At 39.6% G+C, this 21,395-nt stretch overlaps 1 protein-coding gene across 3 annotated transcripts in view; it reads left to right on the top strand.

Moving 5' to 3' along the window:
• Window positions 1-1,695: 1,695 nt before the first annotated feature.
• The window catches only part of srpk2 (SRSF protein kinase 2), a 76,318-nt gene continuing 56,618 nt past the window's right edge, over window positions 1,696-21,395 (top strand). For all 3 annotated transcript variants that reach the window (XR_014278134.1, XM_082542478.1, XM_082542477.1), the window contains exons 1-3: window positions 1,696-1,774; window positions 4,266-4,443; window positions 4,654-4,720. Coding sequence is in view for 2 of the 3 variants with exons in the window: in XM_082542478.1 (XP_082398604.1) it covers window positions 4,428-4,443; window positions 4,654-4,720 (83 nt within the window). In the remaining variant the exon portion in view is untranslated. The remainder of the gene's footprint in view (window positions 1,775-4,265; window positions 4,444-4,653; window positions 4,721-21,395) is intronic.

Genomic DNA, 21,395 nt, shown 5'->3' with positions numbered 1-21,395 from the left:
AGTTGCTCATTGACACAAATATCTAATCAGCCAATTACATGATAACAACTCAGTGTATTTAGACGCGTTAAAGACATCCTGTTGAAGTTGAAGCATCAGAATTGGAAAGAAAGGTGATTTAAGTGACTTTGAACTTCTCATAGTTGTTCATGGCAGAAGGACTTGTGTTTCAGAAGGCTCTGAGTATTTCAGAAGCTGAAGCTGACCAGCTAGGATTTTTCCACACATTCGTCTATAGAAGGGGTCTCCAATTTAAATGAGTTGTGGGCCACTGCTGGCACTGTCATCTCACTGAAGGGCCACTTTAGTGTTCAAATAGTACAAAAACAAACAAACAAACAAGAAAACACCCACAAACATTTCCAAAAATTTAGTGTTTTGTTTGTTTGTTTGTTTGTTTTGGGTTTTTTTATGTTCAATATAATTACTTTTTCTGGGATTAATTAAGTAAATCTGATTAATAAATGTCACATTGGGTGGCATTTTAAACTATTATCCTGGTTTTGACTTTAAAGACTTCTTTTGATATAATAGCACAAAAACAAACAAACAAGAAAACACCCACAAATATTTCCCAAAATGTAGTGGTTTTTTGTTTGTTTGTTTGTTTTTTGGGGGGGGGGGGGGGGGGGGGGGTTACATGAGCTCGACAAAATGAGCCAGAAGATTGGAAAAATGTTGCTTTGTCTGACGAGTCTCCATTTCTGCTGTCACATTCAGATGGTTAGGGTCAGAACAACATGAAAGCAAGGAGCCATCGTGTCTTGTATCGGCAGTTAAGGCTGCTGCTGGTTGTGTTATGGTGTGTCATATTCTCTTGCCACACTTTGGGCCTCTTAGTATCAGCTGAACATCATCATCAAGCATCACAATTTAGTGGTGGGCGTTATGGACGGCCTTTGGGGGTCCAGAACTGTCCAAGAAGATCACTGTGCCCACTAATCAGAATTTTAAGCATGACCCTACCGGAAGTAGTGATGAGCACATTCTGCGCTCACAACGGTCAACGGCCCCGGTGTTTGGTGAGTTCATCAATCCACGAGAGAAAGTGTCTCTGTTTCCTGCTGTAAGATATGTGTTTTTGCACGTTTACTGCTGTGGCTACAGTGCACTATCCATTTATGAGTGTATCACTGTATGATGCATGGTGTGGCTTGAAGTGGCTAGTTTGTCCTTCGGTTTGTTGTGTAGCCTGTAAAGGTGGTCCACTGTATGCTTAGTACGCCTTTAGCACCGAGTCCTGTACTAATGTGTAAAATGTAAATTTAACGGCTCTTACATGCATTTTAGTTATAACCTCTGTGTTTTTTTTACAGCATCTCTGGCTGTGTATTATTTTATGGCACAGCCAGTTTTAAATTGAACTCTATTTTCTTCGGCAATATTGCCTACATTGATCGTTGCGCCATTGCGGCTATGACACGTTGCACAACGGCGCCGTGGCTTAGTTGGTTAAAGCGCCTGTCTAGTAAACAGGAGATCCTGGGTTCGAATCCCAGCGGTGCCTTTTCGGCGCGCCAGGAGAAAGCTTCATGCTGCAGTCGTGTCATTAAAGCACCTCTTTGTTAACAAACACAGAGGGTTGATGTCAGGGAACATGGAGAGCTTATGAAACAGTTTAATTCTCCAGAATACCAAATCATGTGATTATAGCTGATTTTGGAAAATATTAACATTCCCACAAATCATCTGTAGGTCCATAAAAAGAAGAAATATCCAGTGACTGTTGATGTCAGAGGTCAAAGGAGAATGGCCAACTGCTTTGAGCTGATAGGTAGGCAAGAGTAATTTAAACTAGAAAGTGCATTTTCTGAAGAAACTGCAGTGTGAATGCTTGAATCTGAATGTATGCATTGAAATGAAATAATTACTGAATTTAAGTTAAAAATTTTGAATGAGATAAAAAAAAAAAACCCGAATTTAACCTGAAAACAAAAGTGCTGAACTGCTAAGCTGAAGGTTACACAGAAGAAGAAGTTGGAAAAAAGCTGAAAATGTTTTAATTGTAAATTAGAAAAACCTAAGAAATGAGAAAAGAACATTTAGAGTCAGAAAACATCTGAATGAATATTAAAAGGTCATATTCTTTGAATCACTGAATGACTAAAATGTGATCCCTCCACTTGGACCCACACAGTTTAAAAAGTTTACATCTCTGAGCTTTGAAAGACAAGATGTTGGAAAAAGAACAACGATGGTGACGTTTTGAGGGTAAAATGATGGCTTTAACACTGTGGACACAGCAGCAGTTGAAAGAGAAGTGTTTAAGATTAATTTTGGCAGAGTGGCAGAGAGAGCTCGTTAAGCAGGCAGGTGTGAGCCTGGTTGCTATAGTGACCGCACCCAATGGCTCCATACACACGGACACAGACATGCACCTCACTTTTGCTGCTTAAAATGAACAGAAAAGTCAGGCCGAAACAAATCGTTCCCAAATGAAAAGTAAAAGTCGTATTGACAAAATTCTTTCACTGTGAGCGACAGCAATGTCTAGTCTACCAAATTCTCAGTTTTCATGTCCGTGGAGTTTATTATATGGACGTGGTGACAGTGGAAAGACACCATGCTCTTCTGATTTTCAAACGAACCTTCTGAGCCATTTTAACATTAGAGTCTATGGAAGAGTTGGAGGGAGGAGGCTGTGCATTGGTGACATTTATGAAAGAACCATAACACCTAGTACAATAGTAAACACATTGGATGAAAGAGGACAGCCATGGCTACGTTTTGAGGGTAAAATCATACCTGTAGAGCAAACGCTGCGGACACAGCAGCAGTTTTAAAAAAGATTTTAAGATTATTTTTTTTGCTCCTCTCACTCTAGCAGTTGAGCTGCCTCACTCTAGCCCCAACATTCCGTCCCATACACACCCATTATAAACTCTGAAACGGGTGAAAAAACATCATGAAACTTAAACTGGAACTGAAGAAAAAGTATAATAGATATTGAAAAGATAAATACAAGTTGAATAGTTGAATGTCTTGTCTTCGTTTTAAAGTTTGAATGGTGGCTCTATGTGAACGTATGTTGAAGTAGTAAGAGTTTAAAAATGAGTAAGTTGAATGAGAATTTGAAGGGTCTCCCCATTGAAATACATGGGAAATTTTTGTTGAATAAAGTTGAATAAAATTAAAAATATAAATGTTAAAAATGAGAAAAATACAAGCAATCATGTCCAAAAGAATAGGAATCTAATGGTGTTTGAATGGTTTTTCTAAGTTGAACGGTTTTGAAGGAGTAGGCTTTCAAAAAACGTACGGAATAGATAATAATAAAATAGAAGAATAAAGATTAGAAGAACAATACTGTGAATGCTTTTCAAGCATTCACACTAATTACTACTCACTACAATCAAGACATGCAGAAGAGTATCTCTGAACACACAACATGTTGAACCTTGAAGCAGATGAGCTACACCAGCTGAAGATCACTACCGGTGCCACTCCTGTCAGCGGAGTGTAGGAAACTGAGGCTAAAATTCCCATAAGCTCACTGTGATTGAGCGACAGGAGACTGACAAAATGTTATGGCTCAGGTTGATGGTGATGGTGTAACAGTAGGGGATATTTTCCTAGAGCACTTTGGGCCACTTCGTACCAACCATGCTTTACTGTAATGTCAGCATACTTGAATATTGTTCCCGACTTGATCCCTCATAAAGGGATGGACCTGGCTGAAATTATCTCAAACTGATTCCCTGAACATAACAGTGAGTTCATGGTGTCCACCGTCACCAGTCGCATCATGGATTAACATGGATTACAACCCACTTTACCTGGGTTGGGATCCATTAAAGTGGGTTGGAATCCGTCCTTTTTTAACCAAGGATTTAAATCCTTGGTTAATAAAAGAATCAATCTCTTCTTCAAAGAGTGATCTGGCCAAGAGGAGAACATAGACTGTAACAACAATCATACACAAATACAGCCGACACCTCGTACTAGCATGTGAACACGCAATAACATAGCAAGTACATTATGAAGGTTTTTTTTTTTCAAATGAGATGTCTGCTTATATGCTGTATTTTTATGAACTACCAGCAGTTCGGTTCAGCTCCTCATTCCAATCATTTAACATTATTCCCTGAATGAACACCATCACTACCAGTGTGTATTACACAAAAGCTTATACGGTTCTAATAAATATATTTTCCATTTTAAACTGCATTTATTTATTTATTTTTCTGTTCCTGAGGGGAAAAAAACAACTCCAAAATAAGATGCTGTTACACCCAGAGTATTTTGTGTGTCGCTGGTCCGCGTAGGTCTGCTTGCAGACCCCTGTTTGAAACGACAGAGGGCGTGCATGTCATCGATCGGCAGAGGGGTTAGTGTGAGTGAGAGAGTGATTCTGAGACACTCAGGGGGACCTGGCTGCTGCTGCTGCCGCCGTGCTGCCCGCTCCTGCTGAGGGAAGAGGAGGAAACATGAGCTCCAGGAAAGGTGCGTATAACTCATCCTCCAACTTAGCTACGCTAACCCACTCCTGGTGGCGGAAGTTATGGGTGTACGTAGCCCTTGAGGGTATGCTAAACGCCATCCAGCCTCGTTGATGATGTGTGATTGTTCTCTCTCCCCCACCGCCACCTTTCCTCCTACACCCTTCCCCGGACTCGTCTGTGCCTGTGAATGAATGTAACCTCGGATCGGCAGTGATGGCCATCCAGGCTAGAAAGAGGAGGCCGAAGGGGAAGAAGGATAAAGCGGGTCACCATCGCAGGTAAGCGGGGCGGCAGCGAGGAAGTGTGGACGTGAAGTGTTTGTTTACTGACAGCGGGTCCCTCTCTGTGTGACACAAGCGCTGCTTGCCGGTGCGTCGGCGGTATGACCGTGGACATATGGCACGGGCTGGTATTTTCATCTACAGGCGGGGTCCCGTGGAGTGTTTCGAGTTACCACTTACATTATATGTGGACGGTGTGGTCCCCGGGTCTCCACCTGATTCCCCCAAAACGACTGGGTCCTGCACCGCTTACAGCCTGCACATACTCGTGTAGTTTATTTTGCATGCCTGAGCTTCCAGCACAGATGGTTTCTTGGTAGATTTTTTTAAAACTAGGGTTTCAAAGCGAGGATTGACAGATGTCACGGCTCAATTCCGTTTTATTTTTTAGCGATGGCAGCACCAGACTGGCACGGAGTAAACGCCCACTTACATCGCCTAACCCGTGTGGGGAGTCTCTGGCATGGTGTTATGTAACTTTTCTTGGCTCTCCCGGTGCGTTGTTTCCTGGTTTTGCCAGGCAGCTTTACGGTATGGGTGCACGCGCAGTTCGGCGTGATTTTGCCGGCGTGAGTAGTTGCAGCCGAGGCTGGCGTGCCAGCAGCGCAGTGGCTGCGTAAAGTGCATGTGAATTGGAGTGGAGAGAGTGGGAGGCTTTCTTCATGGCGTGACGCTATTGGAGCGACGTCACCAGCAGCCGAAGAAGGCATCAATTAGGTGATACCAACGGTGCAGACACCCCAGGGTGGCTGCTGGTGGCTGGAATGTGCTGGAATGTCCCAAACACCTGGACAGTCATAGTGAAACCAGATGTGCGCAAAAATAGACGTTTATAAAGGCAGATGTTCCAAGAAAATAGAGAACAGACTCCATAATTGTCTTGTAAATAAAACATGACTCATGCAATGGCCCTACAGGTGTCCTGTAATGGATGCTGGCTCGCCATTAGCCCTTTAAATGCTGCAATGGTGAAAGGACCTAAACTACCCCCCCCCCCCCCCCCCCCCATCCATACACACACACACACAACAACAACAACAAAAACCAACAAAAAACCCCTGAAAAGAACCCCTCCACTCTGTAGCTAGCATTGTAGCTAGCATTTTTCTTTGGAGGCTAATCAACAATAATATTCCTCAAAATTCAGTAGATCCTCCCCCCAAATATAAGAACATAAAAGCAGTATATTACAACATTGAGATACTGCAACAACAAAATATTTGCTCAATAAACTGCTCAGACAATGCATTAGTTATTAAAAAATATTTGGCTATTATCAGCTCACTAACAGATGTGACAGCAGTTGTTTGTTTTAATGTAATGCGTTCCCCTCAAAAATACCTTCATTATGTGATATAAATTTCTAAATTAGTTACTTTTATGTTTCTAAATGAATTTCTAAACGAACTACACTTTTATGGCATTGATATCTGGAAGAAACACAATATATAAACAAACTATTTATTTTAAAAAAAGAATTTAGCTGAGTTCCTTTGCACTCTGACCTGTAGAATATCCCTTTAGAGATGCTGCAGTTATGTAATACTTTCAATACTTGGCGATCAAGAAACCCTGACGCTTGATTAAATGTGGTTAATTTTTGATCACACTGTGTGAAGTGTTAAGTGTGCCTCAAACATGTTTTGGCACATCTGTGCTTCAGTTTATGGTTACATATCAGATTACGCAGGTGCCAGTTCCTGAATCTGGCGTGCTATTATTGACTGATTTACTGCCAGCGCTTCTTTATTAAACTTTAGTTGTAAAAGTGTGAAAAGCATGTATTTTTACATGCTTACAGTAGGTTTTTGCATTTCTGATCATTTCTGATTTTAAAAAAAGCTGACATGGTGAAATTATTTTCACTAATGTAGTTTATCATACAGGTCATCAGTTCCACAGTTTATATTCTCTATCAGGGTGAATGATTGATAACAAGCTTTATAAAATATAGAACAGTTTTGACAGTATACACTGCAGCTTGATGATGGTGTAGGGCAGCACATTCCTTTAGTACAACAGCCAAAAAAGAAAAAAAATGTATGAGCACAACAGCCTAAATAACAGGAAATGGCACAAAGTGCTTTGCATTTGATATCATCAGATTGCACTATACAGGAATATATTAGAGGAACAAAGAGTCAATAGGGAAATAAACACTGGGAATTACATGGCAAGGATAAACATAGGAATAAAATAAACATGGACTTTACACACCATTTAAAAAAAACTTTGAACGAACTAAAAGCAAGGATTAAAAAACCATGAGTCTTTAAATTCAGATTATTATAGATATGATTTGAAATGGGATATTATTCCAAAGTCTGGAGGCAGAATGTGTTATAAGCAGATCAGAAATGTAATGTGGGGCTAACCCATTAATGGCTTAAAAAACAAAGAGTAAAAATGTAGAAACACCTCTTTTTTTTTCACTAGTAATCAGCGAGCCAGAAAAGATGTTCTGCATTATAGTTGTCCAGTCGAGAAATAATAAATGCATGGATTATTGTGCTGAGGTCTACTGGGGATAACAATGACTTTACTTTTGCAATATATCTAAGATGGTAAAAGCTGCCTTTCACAGCCTTTTTTCTCTTGTTTATTAAAATTCAATAAACTGTCAATAAAACACGTAGATCTGTAAGCTGATTTTGAAAATTAGCACACAGAAGACCAAGAGTAGAGCTGATACTGGAAACTAAGCTGGTCCAAAAATGATCACTTCACTTTTCTTATCATTCATCTGAATGATATTCATTGGCATCTAGGATCTGATGTTCTCCACACAGCTGAACAGGTTCTTCAACCAACCATTCTTTGTGAAACGAGTAGGTAAGGTTGTGTGTCATCTGCATAACAGCAAGATGCAGTCTTATATTTTTTAAAAATCGAGCCGAGGGAAAGCATGTGTAAATAAGAGAGGTCCCATAGTGGAGCCTGTGTGGATGTAATAGGGTTCTGGAGCAGAGGTAGATGAGCAATTTCCTATCTTGACTGACAAGCGTCTGTCTCTTAAATAAGAGCTAAATTGTTTTATAAGATAAAAACTAAACGAAAGAAGGAGCTCTGTTAAAAAAAATTGAGCTAATTAAGTACAAATGTTAATAAAAAGAGCAAGATTACCATAATTATTAATAAAATGAGAACAGATTTTGCTAAAGGAAAATATTTGAAAGCGAAATAAAACAAGGAAATATTAGAAGGTATTAAAGTGAGTCAGCAAACAAAGTGTCAGAGTGAAATTAAAATATATAAATGTAAACTGTTTGATCCCTGACGTCTGTCAGAAGCAGTTATGTCTTTATCTCACTGTCTGTGTCTCTTGATCTTGTGCTCTTTCTCTCACGTGGTGTTTTTAAAAAAATAGGTCACACATGCATCCATCCATTTATTCATACAACCATTTATCCATCCCTGTAATGAGATGCTTATTCAGGTCAGGGTCACAGTTGAATCAAAGTAAGCTCATACACAGACTCTCAAGCACAATCACAGTCTCTCTCTCGGTTTCTCTTTGGTAGATTTACACTCCTGTTTAAATGGCGTTTTCATGGACTTTTATCCACATCCATTCCCATCTTCTGCCTTCTGCCGTTTGAGATGGGCTTTTCTGTTTAGAAACCACAACAACTCACATACACTCACAAACACACCTTTTATCTTGAGCCTTAATAACGTAGATAAATAGTAAAATTTCATTTGTGCTACTTTTATGTAAGCAGTGCGTTGTCACTTGACTTTGATGTCTTTGAAATTTAAGCAGATACAGCGTCCTTTGTTTGAACTAATTCAAGTGGAAACATAAGCAAGGACAGGAAGGTTTGTATAAAAAGGACCCAGCGGTGAGGTTACGAGGTGTTTATGGTTGTACCAAATTTGAAACTGAGACCAAGTATTCAGCACAGTGATCCACAATCAGGGCAGCATGGTGTTTAACACTGTTACCTTACAGCAAGAAGGCCCTGATGTTTAAATCTGCCATCTGGCCTTTCTGTGTGGAGCTTGCATGTTCTCCCCGGATACTCTGGCTTCCTCTCACAGTCCAAAGACATAGAGTTAGGTTAATTGGTGATTCTTAATTGCCAACAGGTGTGAATATGAGTGTGAATCCTCTCTGTCTTATTTTTGTGACAGAGGGGTGACCTGTCCAGGGTGTACTCCGCCTCTCAGCCTATGGCAGCTTGGATAGACTACTACTGTTTCCGTCTAGCCGCTGGTGGGGTTTTCTCTGTATCAGTCTGTGTCCTTAAGAGAAACATGACACTTTCAAGAAATAGATGTCTGGGTTATCCTGTTAAGTTGTCTGTCTCTCTGTCCGTTTAACACTGCCTGTTAACATTGCGAATGAGCAAGACTGATAGCATTTACTGCTTATCTCCCACATTAACCTTATCATTTTATTATTAGCCATAGCTGCTAGCTGCTACCTTAATGATAACAGACAGCTGGTGTGGCTACAGGGTCACTGCTATTAGTGTTGTTAACGCCAACTTCTTCAGCTGCTAGTGAGATGAGGGGCCGTGTGTCTCCCTCTCTGGTGGTAAAAAGAGTAAAAAGGGACAAATATACTTATAATCAAAAGAGTGTTAATTATTATTATTTATTATTATTGACATAAGTATTTGTAGGGTCCCTTAACGGCTGCACTGCAACGTTTTACAGCCTTTATTATGAGATTATGAGATGTATTCATGCATTTTCTTTGTGTGTTTCACTTGATGCACAGGAGTGTTTTTTGCACTTTCCACAGATCAGTTATCAGTTATAAGGCAAGGCTTAACCTTTTTTTTTACTATCACAGTCTGTGGGGCAGTATGAGTTAGCCGTCTTTATTTATTTATTATTTTTGGCAGTCATAATCGCTGGCAAATCAGATGCAAAGTCGACCCTTTCTGTATCTTAGCCTTATAATATGCAGACTGAAATAAGTAGTAGACCCACAGACGCGGACTAAAGCTTTCTTGGCTGCTGCCTCAAAGCACACTGTGCGCTGTCTATCTTGCGTGCTGCACAATATCGTTTATTATTTAGTAAATATTGATATCTATGACTAGCTAGTTTATTGTGATGGTGCTTTGTTTTCTCTATTATTATGTTGCTCTTTGTTGTTTGCTGTCTCCTCTGTTTGTTTGTTTTTTTTTTTTGTTTTGTTTTTTTTTTCTCCATACAGGTGACCCAGGAGTTCTTTTTTTTTTTTCTCTCTCTCTTCCCCCCCCTTCTCACCGTCTCTTCTCCCCTTTGGTTTTCTTTCTTTCTCTCCCCCTCTTTCTCTCATTCATTCCCCCTGTCCTATTTATTAAAATAAATAAATAAATAAAAATAAAAAATAAAAATGACAAAGGATGAACTGAAGCTCTGCCATCACGTAATGTCGCATACTGCTGTTTCTGATGTCATTTAAAAAAAAAAAAAAAAAAAAAAAAGATGCAAAGTCGACCCTTTCTGTATCTTAGCCTTATAATATGCAGACTGAAATAAGTAGTAGAATCATTGTCAGTCTTCTTAAATAAATTAATGTTGGTCTTAAAGATGTTTGTGATCAAATACCTGCAAAAGATCTTAGCTTCAGCTGTATGTTGTCGTTGGTGCAACTCTCATTTGCTATCAGTCTCAACTAGGTGAACTAGGTCAGGATTACCAATACATGTCAATTTGTTTGTGTTAAGTGTAGCCTTACAGTGGAAGTCTTATTTATTTGAAAAACATATACAGCGGAAGGAAAATACATGCATTTAACTTTAAGGCAGTATAAACTATCTGTTTAAAGACTTTATTTACTGCACTTCATTATGGTCTTTTAATGGACGATGTCCATCTCGCTGTTTGTCTTTCACTGTTGATCAGATACTGACAGGAGGAATGTTGCAATTCAGCAATGCATTTGAGACTTTTGTCTTCTCATTGACTCAGAAACAAATATGTGCATATTTTTTTCACACAAAACCATGATGTGTGAGAAACCACATGCTCAGTGTTGCTTTGATGTTTAAAGACCATCAACACAAGAACTGGCTCAGTCACATGTTTGAGTGAATTGCTCGGCGCAGCGTATTTGTGGAGCAAAGAAACCGATGTATTGGCCTTGCAGCTACAACTCTGGCCTTCAAAGTCTTTTCCAAGCTTTTATCACTTGTCATGTACCAGGCCTGCCTGGCCAATGCGAACACAGTGCTATTATTTATTGGATTTATCCATTAACGCAACACAGTATTGACTACGTGTGTGTGTGTGTGTGTGTGTGTGTGTGTGCATGTGTGTGTGAAAATGTGAGACGTCTGTAGGTGGATATACTTTCATATTGGTTGCAGACTAAAGAAAGTTCACACTAAGTTCAAGTTTTTATCATCTGGATTTTGCTTTTGTGGCCCTTTGAGGTTCAGGTTATCAAATGAACAGAGTAACCCGATCTTACTGTTTTCTTTGATCAGCAGTTTTTCCTTTCTTTTAGCCTGACTGATTGGACTACTGGTTTTCTGTGTGTGAGAAAGATGGATAGTGGAGTCTTGAAAGTTTTCTTGTATTGACTTTGTTCACTAATTTGACTTTTTCTCACCCAAATCAGGCCCAGGTCAGAGAACAAAGATGCAGGACTTTTTTGTGTGCAGGGTCTAGATTACCAGATTGTGGAGCAGTATAACTTTAAAAAAGAAAAAAGTTCTTATAGCAGATCTGGTACTCTTACTATTGATTAATCTGTCAAGTGCTTGTAATATATGTCTAATCAATTCACAGTTTCTTAAAGTATAAACCCATTATTGTCGTTATAAAGCCATTATAACTAGGAGTGGGGGAAACAAATACGAGTGCATAGTACAGGATAATAGCGTGCTATTTTGTGTTGCAGTATTGTATTGATAGATGGACACCAAATGTTGATCTTTTATTAAATAAATGTGTGCTCAGGGTATACTATGAACATGCTCCTCCATCCTGTGATAAGGTTAGACGAGAAAAATGAAATTAAAGCTGCTCAGCTGGAAAAAAACACACTTAGCTTGACAAACTGCCTCCTAATTCAGTCAAAGTAATGGCTCAGTCACAAAAGTAAAAACAGACAAGCGACCTCCTTGCATCAACAAAAACGTCGGTGGCTGCTTGGTGATTGTATAGAATTTTTTCCCGTTCTGTGACCGATTGCACCTTGCGGTGATTAAATGGTTGCCTAGAATTTGAGGGTGTTTGCACATTCATAACTACTCTTGATTGCAAGGGGATTGTGCAGGTTGCCTGATATAAGGCAACCTTTTTGCAACAGTTACAGTCTGATGTGCACTGCAATCACTCTCAGAGAGTTAGTTAAAGGTTTGCAAATAACTGCCTTCTAATTTATAAATGCAGCCAGACTGTCAATGTGTTGCTATCAGTCTGAATTAATCGTTGCCATTGAGCACAACTCAGCTGGTTGCACTGTGGTTGTGTTCCTTTGGAGCAGGAAGCTTCCTCATCACAAATGTAAAAGTGAAATGTACATTTCTGTCTATATAGAGTGCAACAGATATGGGTTTTTGAATGATTTGCTGCAGTTGTTTCCTGTATTATCAGAGACAGATTGGATGCAATTGCCAACTTGGCCCAATTCAATTGCAGACAGATATTAGACTGATTGTAGACTGATTCCATCTCACGGCAACATTTATAGCAGGGTTTAGTGACACTGTTCATATGGTTGAAAATCGCAGTTTAGCTTTGAACACCTAATTTGCTGTTGAAAAAAGGTGACAAATCCCAATATCAAATCTTCACAAGTAAGCAACAGGAGCAATTAAAATTTGAGATGTTGCTTCCAAGCTACCTGGAGAATTTAGTATGAAAATATCTGACACTAATTTACCATCGCTCAATAAATATTAGTGTAGTTGTTTTAAATCTTTTTAACTTATACCTGCTTACTCAGTTCAACTCTCTCTGTGTTATTAAGTCTAGACCATTGCCTAAAATAAACACCATCGGCTGAGAGTTGTTTGGAAGAAAGGCTGTGCAGAGTCGATGCCTAACTGGTGACTGCTGAATAATGATGTCATGTTGATTTACCCTGGGCCTGCCATTTGTTACTCACCAGTTTCACTGTATCCTGTGGCTTAAAGTTGCCTGGATTAAAATCGATCTGGCTGCATGCATTTTCTCACTGACTCTATAGACTGACTTTGCATGTTATCAGCAAAATGAGCTTGTTTAAGACAGGATAAACTCAGGGGCTTCACCGAGATAAGATAAATAAAGATCATCTCCCTTTAAACCAACTTTCTTCTGATTGACTGCCACTCTGCCCCGTTTTTATGACATCATAAAGGTCCAAGAATAGAAAAAAATTGCCAGTAAGCTTGTTAGAGGATGACCGAGCCTTTGCAAGTTTCAGCTGCTTGGGCTCATTGTGAATCACCTCTTTCATTAAGTGGAGCTGGATTAGCATACCAAGGCTTACAGGTTGTTGACTGTGAAAAGTGACTCCAGTATAATAGCATTCAGTAGTCATAACTTTTTTTTGTTTTTACAGACTGGCAATAGGGAATCTAAATGCTAATATTCTTATTGGGATGTACAGTGTTTATTCTCTGGTCTAAGGACACAAGATGAACTTGGAGTTTACTCAAATACAGTATGTAATGCATACAGAAAGGTTACATTTCAGTGTTGTAACATGGAAGTATGAAAAAATAACCATTATTTACATAATGGGTGGCTGTAGTTCAGGAAGTAGAGCAGGTCATCTACTAATCCGAAGGTTGTTGGTTTGATCCCTGGCTGCTCCAGTTTGCATGCCAAGAAAGTGCACATAAACTTAAATTTGCAACCATCCCTGAAGAAGCATGACCTCAGTTATGATTTAGCACAGTCAGGCAAGATGCCGAACCCCAAGTTCCTCTCCTGTGCATCCATTGGAGTATGAATGTGTGTGAGATAGAAAGCACTTAGGCATAAAAAAGTGCACATGCAAATGGATGAAGGAGGCATGTAGTATAATGTGCTTTGAGTGCTCAAATAGAGTAGAAAGGCACTATATATGAACCAGTCCATTTATCATATTGAACATGCACATTCATTTCTATTTCAAATATTTTTTTTTAAATATTTTCCCATTGTTAGATAGCAAGCGTGAAAGGAGATGACTAACCACTAGCCTAATAGTGCACACCCTGGTTCTTGTATTAAAGTTCACCAACGTCAGGCTGCTGTTATTCTGGTTTTCTTGGATATTTGACATACCAGTGAATCTTGGGGGAAAAAAAGAATATATTGAAAGGTGTGTGTGTGTTTTATTGTTTAATGCAAAAAGATAAACTTTCATATAATCTATTCATTACACTTAAAGTGAAAATCTTTTTTATTCTAATTTTGATGATTATGGCTCATAGCTCATGAAAATCAGAAATCCAGCATCTCGAATTACAAGAATGTTTCCTTAGAGCAAAAATGGATTTCTAATACATGTTCTAAAAATTAGATTCAGTTACACTTAGTTGGCATGTTTCCACAAATTACTGCATCAGTGTGGAGTGGAGGCGATCTGCTTGTGGTGTTACTGAAGCCCAGGGTAGTCTGATAGCACTATTCAGCTTGTCTGTATTTTTGGGTTGGATGTTTCCCATCTTCCTCTTGACAATACTTTACAGATTCTCAGTGGGGTTCAGCTCAGTGGTGTCGGGTGGCTAATCAACAAGTAATAACATGGTCAGCAAACCGTTTGGTTGTATTTTTGGCACTGTATGCAGGTGCTAAGTCCTGCGGGAAAAGAAAATCGGCATCTCCATAAAGCTTGTCAGCAGATGGAAGCGTGAAGTGCTCTCAAATCTCCCAGTTGACAGCTGCAATGACTTTAGACAGTGAAGCGACCATCACTGCCAGCAGCAGAGGACCCCAAATCATCACAACCTGTGTCAAACTCACACTGAACTTCAAACACCCTGGACTCTGAGCCTCTCCATTCTTCCTTCAGACTCTAGAACTTTGATCTCCAAATGCAATACAAAATGTATTTTCATCTGGAAAAAGGACTTTAAACCACTGTGGAACAGAAAACAAGTTTAATGCACTGCATCAGGTTAACTTTTCAAACTCAGAAGCCACGTCTGTGGGTAAACACTATATAGTATAATAGAAATCAACATAGTGGATAACACTGATTCAGATGATATTTTATTTTGGTGTATATTCAGCCTTTTAATGTTGAAAGCTTAGAGGTTCAAAAATATCAACAGATGATTTGTTTCTTCCCATAATGTTGATATCTGAGATATTTTTATATTTATTGTCCGTTTGTCTTATTTAAGATCAGCCTGCTATCATAATAAACAATATTTATACTACAAGTAATAAGCAAGAGTTATGGAGTGGACTTTCTACCTGTTAATAAACCTAATTGATTTTCTGGGGATGCCAGGAGACCATTCCTCTGTAGATGAACCCCAGTGGCTGTGTGTCTCAGAGCTGTCCAATTATTCTAGTTTAGGAAGCAGTTGTGGGTTGATGACCTGTATGTAATGTGTTGTATAGATGTGTGAGAGAGAGCAGTCTTCTGGGAGGCAGATTTGTACAGCTCAGCTTCATCAATACTCTGGCCTGCCTGGGCGACTGGAGCTGAGAGCTGAGCATGTGAGCTGCATGTAGAAACAGGGAGAGAAAGAAATGCTGAGAACCATGCAGAAAGCTAGAGAGGTGGAGCAAAAAAATAATGGGAGAGCGTAAGCGAGGAGGGAAAGGGACCGCGAGGGTGAAAAGGAGAGCTTGTGTCTGGTCCACCAGTAGCAACAGAAAAGCCCAGGATGGAGAAAGTGAGTAAGGGAAGTGAGAGGGGGAATTAGAGGATGCCACAGGGTGGCTGCAGGCAGGAAATGAGGGTTTTAGTAAAAGCTGCTGTGCTGGCCACATGGGAGACAGCACACAGGTCAATGTAGACACAGACTGGAAAGCCCAGTATCTTCATTTACATACAGGCTGTCTCCATTAATACTGTATTTATGTATTATTTGTGCTGTTTCTCCAGAGTCAACGTTGTATAAGTTAGTTTCAGCTGCTCTCTTACTCCCAAGGGATCCAAAGTAGATAGCAGTCCATAGTTGATTTGGCAGGTGTTTGTGCTGGATGCCCTTCCTGGTGCAACACCCAACAGATTTGTGCCTCCTTCTGGGAGAACCGGGCATCTTTTTGTTAGGCGAATGTATAAACCAGAGTCTACGCCAAAAGATTAAAATGTGTTATTACCTTTTTTTTTCTTTTTAAAGCAGAATTAATTACCTACTGTCCATCATGGCCAGGCCCATCTAGCTATACAGCTCTTAGGAAGGAAAAGCCTTGAGTCATCCCTCTATAATTTCTTTCTCTATAATTTCTTTTTAATGTCTTTATATTTTGCTAGGAAAAGGAACTTTGACTGGAAAGTCACAGTCAAAGCCTTTATTCTTCAACACAGCCTGAGCTCTATTAGGAAAGTTTACTTGTAATTTCTTGAAAGAAATGAGCTCAGGAATAATTCTCCAGGCTTCTGAAGAATGAACCCTTTGCTAATCAGACACTTTCCCGATGGCACTGCATCACTGGCAGAAATGCAGTTCACACCATGACAGAGTCTCCGCCATGTTTTAGTGATGCTTCTGCCTTTTTCCATACATATTGACGATTTGAACCATAAATTTCAAATCTGGATTCATCACTCCATCAGACCTGTTGCTACTGACTGTTTAAAAATCAAAATCAGGCGGTCAGCACTGTTGCCTCACAGCAAGAAGGTTCTGGGTTCAAATCCACCATCTACTATTGCAGGGGTCAAAAGTACAACTTTGAAAGACCTTAACAAAGGCTTAATGAAAAAAAAGAAAAAGACGTTTGGGGGGAGCTGACTCGAGACTTTGACACACTACTTAAAAATTGGAAGAGGTCCATTTTTAAATATACAGTATCTGTTTTGGGGTCAAGATAAGGCAACACGTGAATGTCATGTAGAAAATGCAAACGCATTTCTTGTCATGTGCTGCTCGGCGTTGTGCTGTCTAAGAGACTGGCTATGCCGTCTCAACGGGTCATTCATTGTTACATACTGAATTGTAATATGATATGGGTTCTTTCCTCTGTAGTGTGTGTGTGTGTGTGAATGGAAACCATTTTCTCCCCGGTGGCCACAGTGGTTCTGTTATTGCTGACTGACAGAATAATTGAATGTAGAAGTAGGCGTTGGAGTAGGAACTCCTGCAAAGCAGCTCGCTCTTTCAACTCACCTTTTCAACTGCTATTAGTGGGCAAAGTGTGTTGGGTTTCGATGCCTCTGATCCTCCCCCATGTTAAAGGGTTTTTTTTGGAGGGGGGGGTTGTTGCTTTTTTAAATTGTGACAGCAAGGCAACACTTGTGAGTTGACCACTGCTGCAATCGGTTGTAATTATATGAACTGCATCTCATCTAGTGGTTTGCTGCAGGGGGAATAAAGGGTGAATTTTGTTTTTCTGGCTGGTGGGAGTTTGAGCTCTTTAAAGATTTTCCTCCTGCTTTCCGGGAGCATTAGCCAGGAAAGCACAAGATCCGAGTAAATCTACCGAGTCGATCAGGCTGAATAAGGAGAGAAGAACAAGAGCGAATTAAAAGGAGGGATTCTCAACTTTAGTGTGTGTGGTCCAAATAGGATTTGCTCAGAGGCAAGGATTTGAGCCTCTCGTCTAATGCTCACAAAGCGTGGTCCAGCACCGCAGTTCCTCGCCAGTGGGTCATCACGTAAAGACTGAAGTCATTAATAGCGCATGTAATTCTGTGAGGGCAGCAGCTTATCACAGTTGGAGAGGTTGGAAACAGCATAGAGTCACTCTCCACTGCCACCTCCTGGCTAACTGGAAAGGAGGAGCTGCTTCTTATGAATAGCAGAAATTCTTTCTTCCTCAAAAAGTTACGATTATTATTGTTTTAGTCCTTTTTTTTGCATGCAGATACATCTGAAAGTGATGTTTCTCAGTGTAGTCTGTCTGAGAAATACATACCTCATTAGAGATTAGATGAAAAATAAGACTTGTGAAGACAGAACCTGATCTGGTTCACAGCTTTATTTCCCCTTTTTAAAAAGTGTAACATATGCTGCCATTTGGGTGTTTCTCCTCACAAGCTAAATTAAAATGCAGGTTCTGCATACTGTGCACTCTACAGCCTCTCAAGGCATAGTTAATTTCTCAGAGCCGTGTTTTGACATGGTTAGCCATGAAAATGTATCGGAATTGTATTCTAATGACTTTGTGTAGCTTTTTATTCTCTCTCATGCTGGTAGCAATTTAGGAACTATAAATAAAAAAAATTTTTTAGAATGCCCCCCTCCCCTGTATGTAGTTTGTATACAGCCAGGCCCCAACAACTCTCAAAAAGCACACAGGGCAGGCAGTATTTGGCCTGGAAATCAAAACCCAGCGCAAAAAACACCCCTGCAAATAACCCTTCCGCTAGCTTAATTACAGAAGGTACGAGGTTACAGTTGGAGGCAACTTTGATGAGTGCGTAAACATTTTTGTCAGTATTTTAAAAAACAAAAAAGAAATCTCTGGACTTGATTAGTTAGATGGGTTACTTAAAGACATCTTAGAGTAAAAAAAGGTTGCAGAATAATTGCAGAATATTTTGGCGAGTAAGTAGTAGTAAGTATCCCCAGCAGAAATCACAACCCTGAATTTCGCTGTCTCGCACCGTTTTTTGCAAACTGTTGTTGATGCCGTCTGTTAAACCCTGTGGTTCTAGATACAGCAGATCAACTAATGCCCAACCCCCTTCTTTTAAAGAATAGTCTGGCTCCTCCTATCGCTTCTTAGTGCTTGCTTGATAGCTTTTGCACAACATAAACCACACAGTGATTTAAAGTAATTGCCCCCTTTTTAAAAATAGGAAACGGCCAACCCAAAGCCTCATGGAAAATGTGATACAGCTTCAGTTAAAAGAAACTGCAAAAGCGATGATGATGAGATACCAAGATGCTGCTCGTACTGACAATGCGGTTGAGAGCACAACATATAAAATGTTTTTCTATTCCCTGATATATAATTACAGATAATATGTAGCATGTATGTAGAAGGGAGCAGAATCAATACTCATTTCTATGCTATTCAATTGCTTGTGTCTAGTGCACTCGCTGTTTGTGTTTGCAGTCTAGCCACAAGGTTATTTGTTTGCCCCGGTATCGCCTCAGCATACTAACCCACATCTCTGGAGAATGTGTGTATACTCATGTGTATTTGTGTGTCCTTCACAGTCTGTGCATCAGCGGGTTTCGATCAAGACTTCTGTTGCTATTGTAAACACTGAATAATTGGCCATACTGAGCAGTCTGGTGTCCTAATTTAGTGTGTCACCAAAAAACCTTCATAAGCATCTGTATAGTAGTGTATAGCTTGTATTTAGCAGTGTTGTCTTGAATAAATAGGTGGGAGGCAGTGTAGCTTATCCTTCACTCCACTGTAAGAAATTTAAACTACAGTTTTTTTATGTGTATATCTGCGAGTACAGCTGAAAGAGCCTATTTAGCAGGGGTGGAGGAAAGAATAGACACAGCTTAGTATTGTGATATTTTGTGTGATGTTATTGTATTGAAACATGGGCATCAAATGTTCAGATTTTATTAAATAAATTAAAATACTCGTGCAATACTATGAACAAGAGGGCTCATCTCATGCACCACCATCTGATGTAAACATGATTTAACTGGCTTAACTGGAAAAACCTTCCAAGACTGGACACACTTACCTTTTCACATTCTGCTACCGATTGTAACTCGTGGTGACTGAATGGCTGCCTAGAGCTTGGGGTGATGCACACTCGCGGTCACCTTTGATCGCAAGCCAATTGCATGGTTCGGCTGATAAGAAGCAACCTTTGTGCAAACAGTTGCAGTCTGACTTGGACTGACTGCAATCATCAGAGAGATTGTCAAAGGTTTGCAAATAACTTATTTGTTCTCTAATTTATAAATGCAGACAGACTGCCAGCATGTTGCCATTAGTCTGACTCGGCCTTTGTCAATGAACACAACTTTGGGCGACTCAACTGTTTGCGAGCTGGTTGTATTCTGGTTATATTCCTATAGATCGGAATTGCTCCCGAGCACAAATGTATTAAATGTGGTATTTCTGTCTGTGTGGAAAGCAGCATATATGGGATTTTTGAATTACTATATTATAACCTCTTAAATTGTTATTAATTTATGATTTATTATATTTTGTAGCAATTTTTTCTATTTAATTCTGATTTAGCTATATTCCTCTTGCTTAATTTCTCATTTTATTGTAGGTTGGTTATTGTTCAGGTTGCTCTAACATTTTTTAAGCAAGTTTGTGTCATAAATCTCATATTTTTTAATATCTTATTTATTACTGTTGCATGGCTGCTATTGTGTGAAAAGGATGTTTTTTTTTCTGGTAGTGTGTTCCTTCTTGTAACTTAGAGCTGCCAGTTATCTGTTAAACGGTTTTGTGGTTTTGTCTTCTTGCCAGTAAAACGTAACTAATGACAGGAAGCGTCATGGTCAATTTTGCACATGGCTGAGTTTAAACAGAAGTCATATCTCTCTTAAATTATTCCAATTCCTTGCATAGGTCATGTGAGGCACATTTTTTCTGACAAAGACATTTGTCCACTATTCGCTGACAGTTTCAGTGACATCATGGCAATAACCATTTCAATAATCAATAAACAAAGGGGAAATATCCTAATCACTGTGTTGACATAACGCTCAGTAGTGGCCACATCCACTCTCTAGTGCATGGTTGTTATAACAACGCTGTGCAGTTAGAAACGCAGGCCAAGCTGGTTTCTTCTATTCCCCTTGCCTTCTAACAATACAGGCTGTGTATCCTTCCATCACCTCCCAAAGTGTTGCTTTTATTTCTCCCTGGTTCCTTGTATCCCATCACGAGTTCCTGCTATCAAGTGAAAAGTGTATTGTCGGCAGGTTTTCTTCTCAGTATTGCAATCCTAGTTATGTCCAGTAGAGGGCATCCATGTTTGAGTTTTTGGTCTTTGGTAAATGGATTCTTTGTAGACACTACTACCACCTCTCCTGTTTTTTGCCACACTGTAAATCACTGAACAGCATTTATCTTTTGTTTATCTCACCAAATGTGGAACATGCAGTATTTATTTGTGGACAAGAGGAATGTGTGATTCATAAAGTGTCTTTCAACCCTTAAAACCACTAAAAATGTTCAGGGTTTTTTTTGTTTTTTTTTAAAGGGGCCCCTTAAATTTACCAGTTAGTTCTCTCCTTCAGCAGCAGCAGCAGTACACTGATCACGCTGGCATCTTTGTTTCAATAAGTGTTGTTATTTAAAGTCCTTGTCCTTTCCGTAATTAGCGTGGTAAAAGGGCGTTAAAAAACATGAAGTTAGCCATTTTGTGGGTTAGGCTGGTGTTAAGTGTTACCCAACCCCACATGTGATACAATCTATTTAAATTTCCATCTGGTGAGGCAGATGAGGTCAGGAAGACAGGTCACAGGTTGCTCACTCATTAAATAAACAGGCACCACTTAGTTAATAAGCTCTAAGAAAACCACACAGAGCCGTGGGGTTTTTTTGTGATTTGTTTTCATCCCTTCACACTTACATTGGTTTCCTGGTCCTTATTCGAACCATTACATTAACACACTCAGCCCTAACCATCAGCCTAACCTTCAACTAGAGCTGGGCGATAGAACGATAACGATATGTATCGCGATATAAC

Source organism: Aulonocara stuartgranti, assembly GCF_965226115.1.
Source record: "Aulonocara stuartgranti genome assembly, chromosome: 7".
NCBI lineage: Eukaryota > Metazoa > Chordata > Actinopteri > Cichliformes > Cichlidae > Aulonocara > Aulonocara stuartgranti.
The sequence above is the reverse complement of the archived record's forward strand: the minus strand, read 5'-3'. Positions and strand labels throughout refer to the sequence as shown.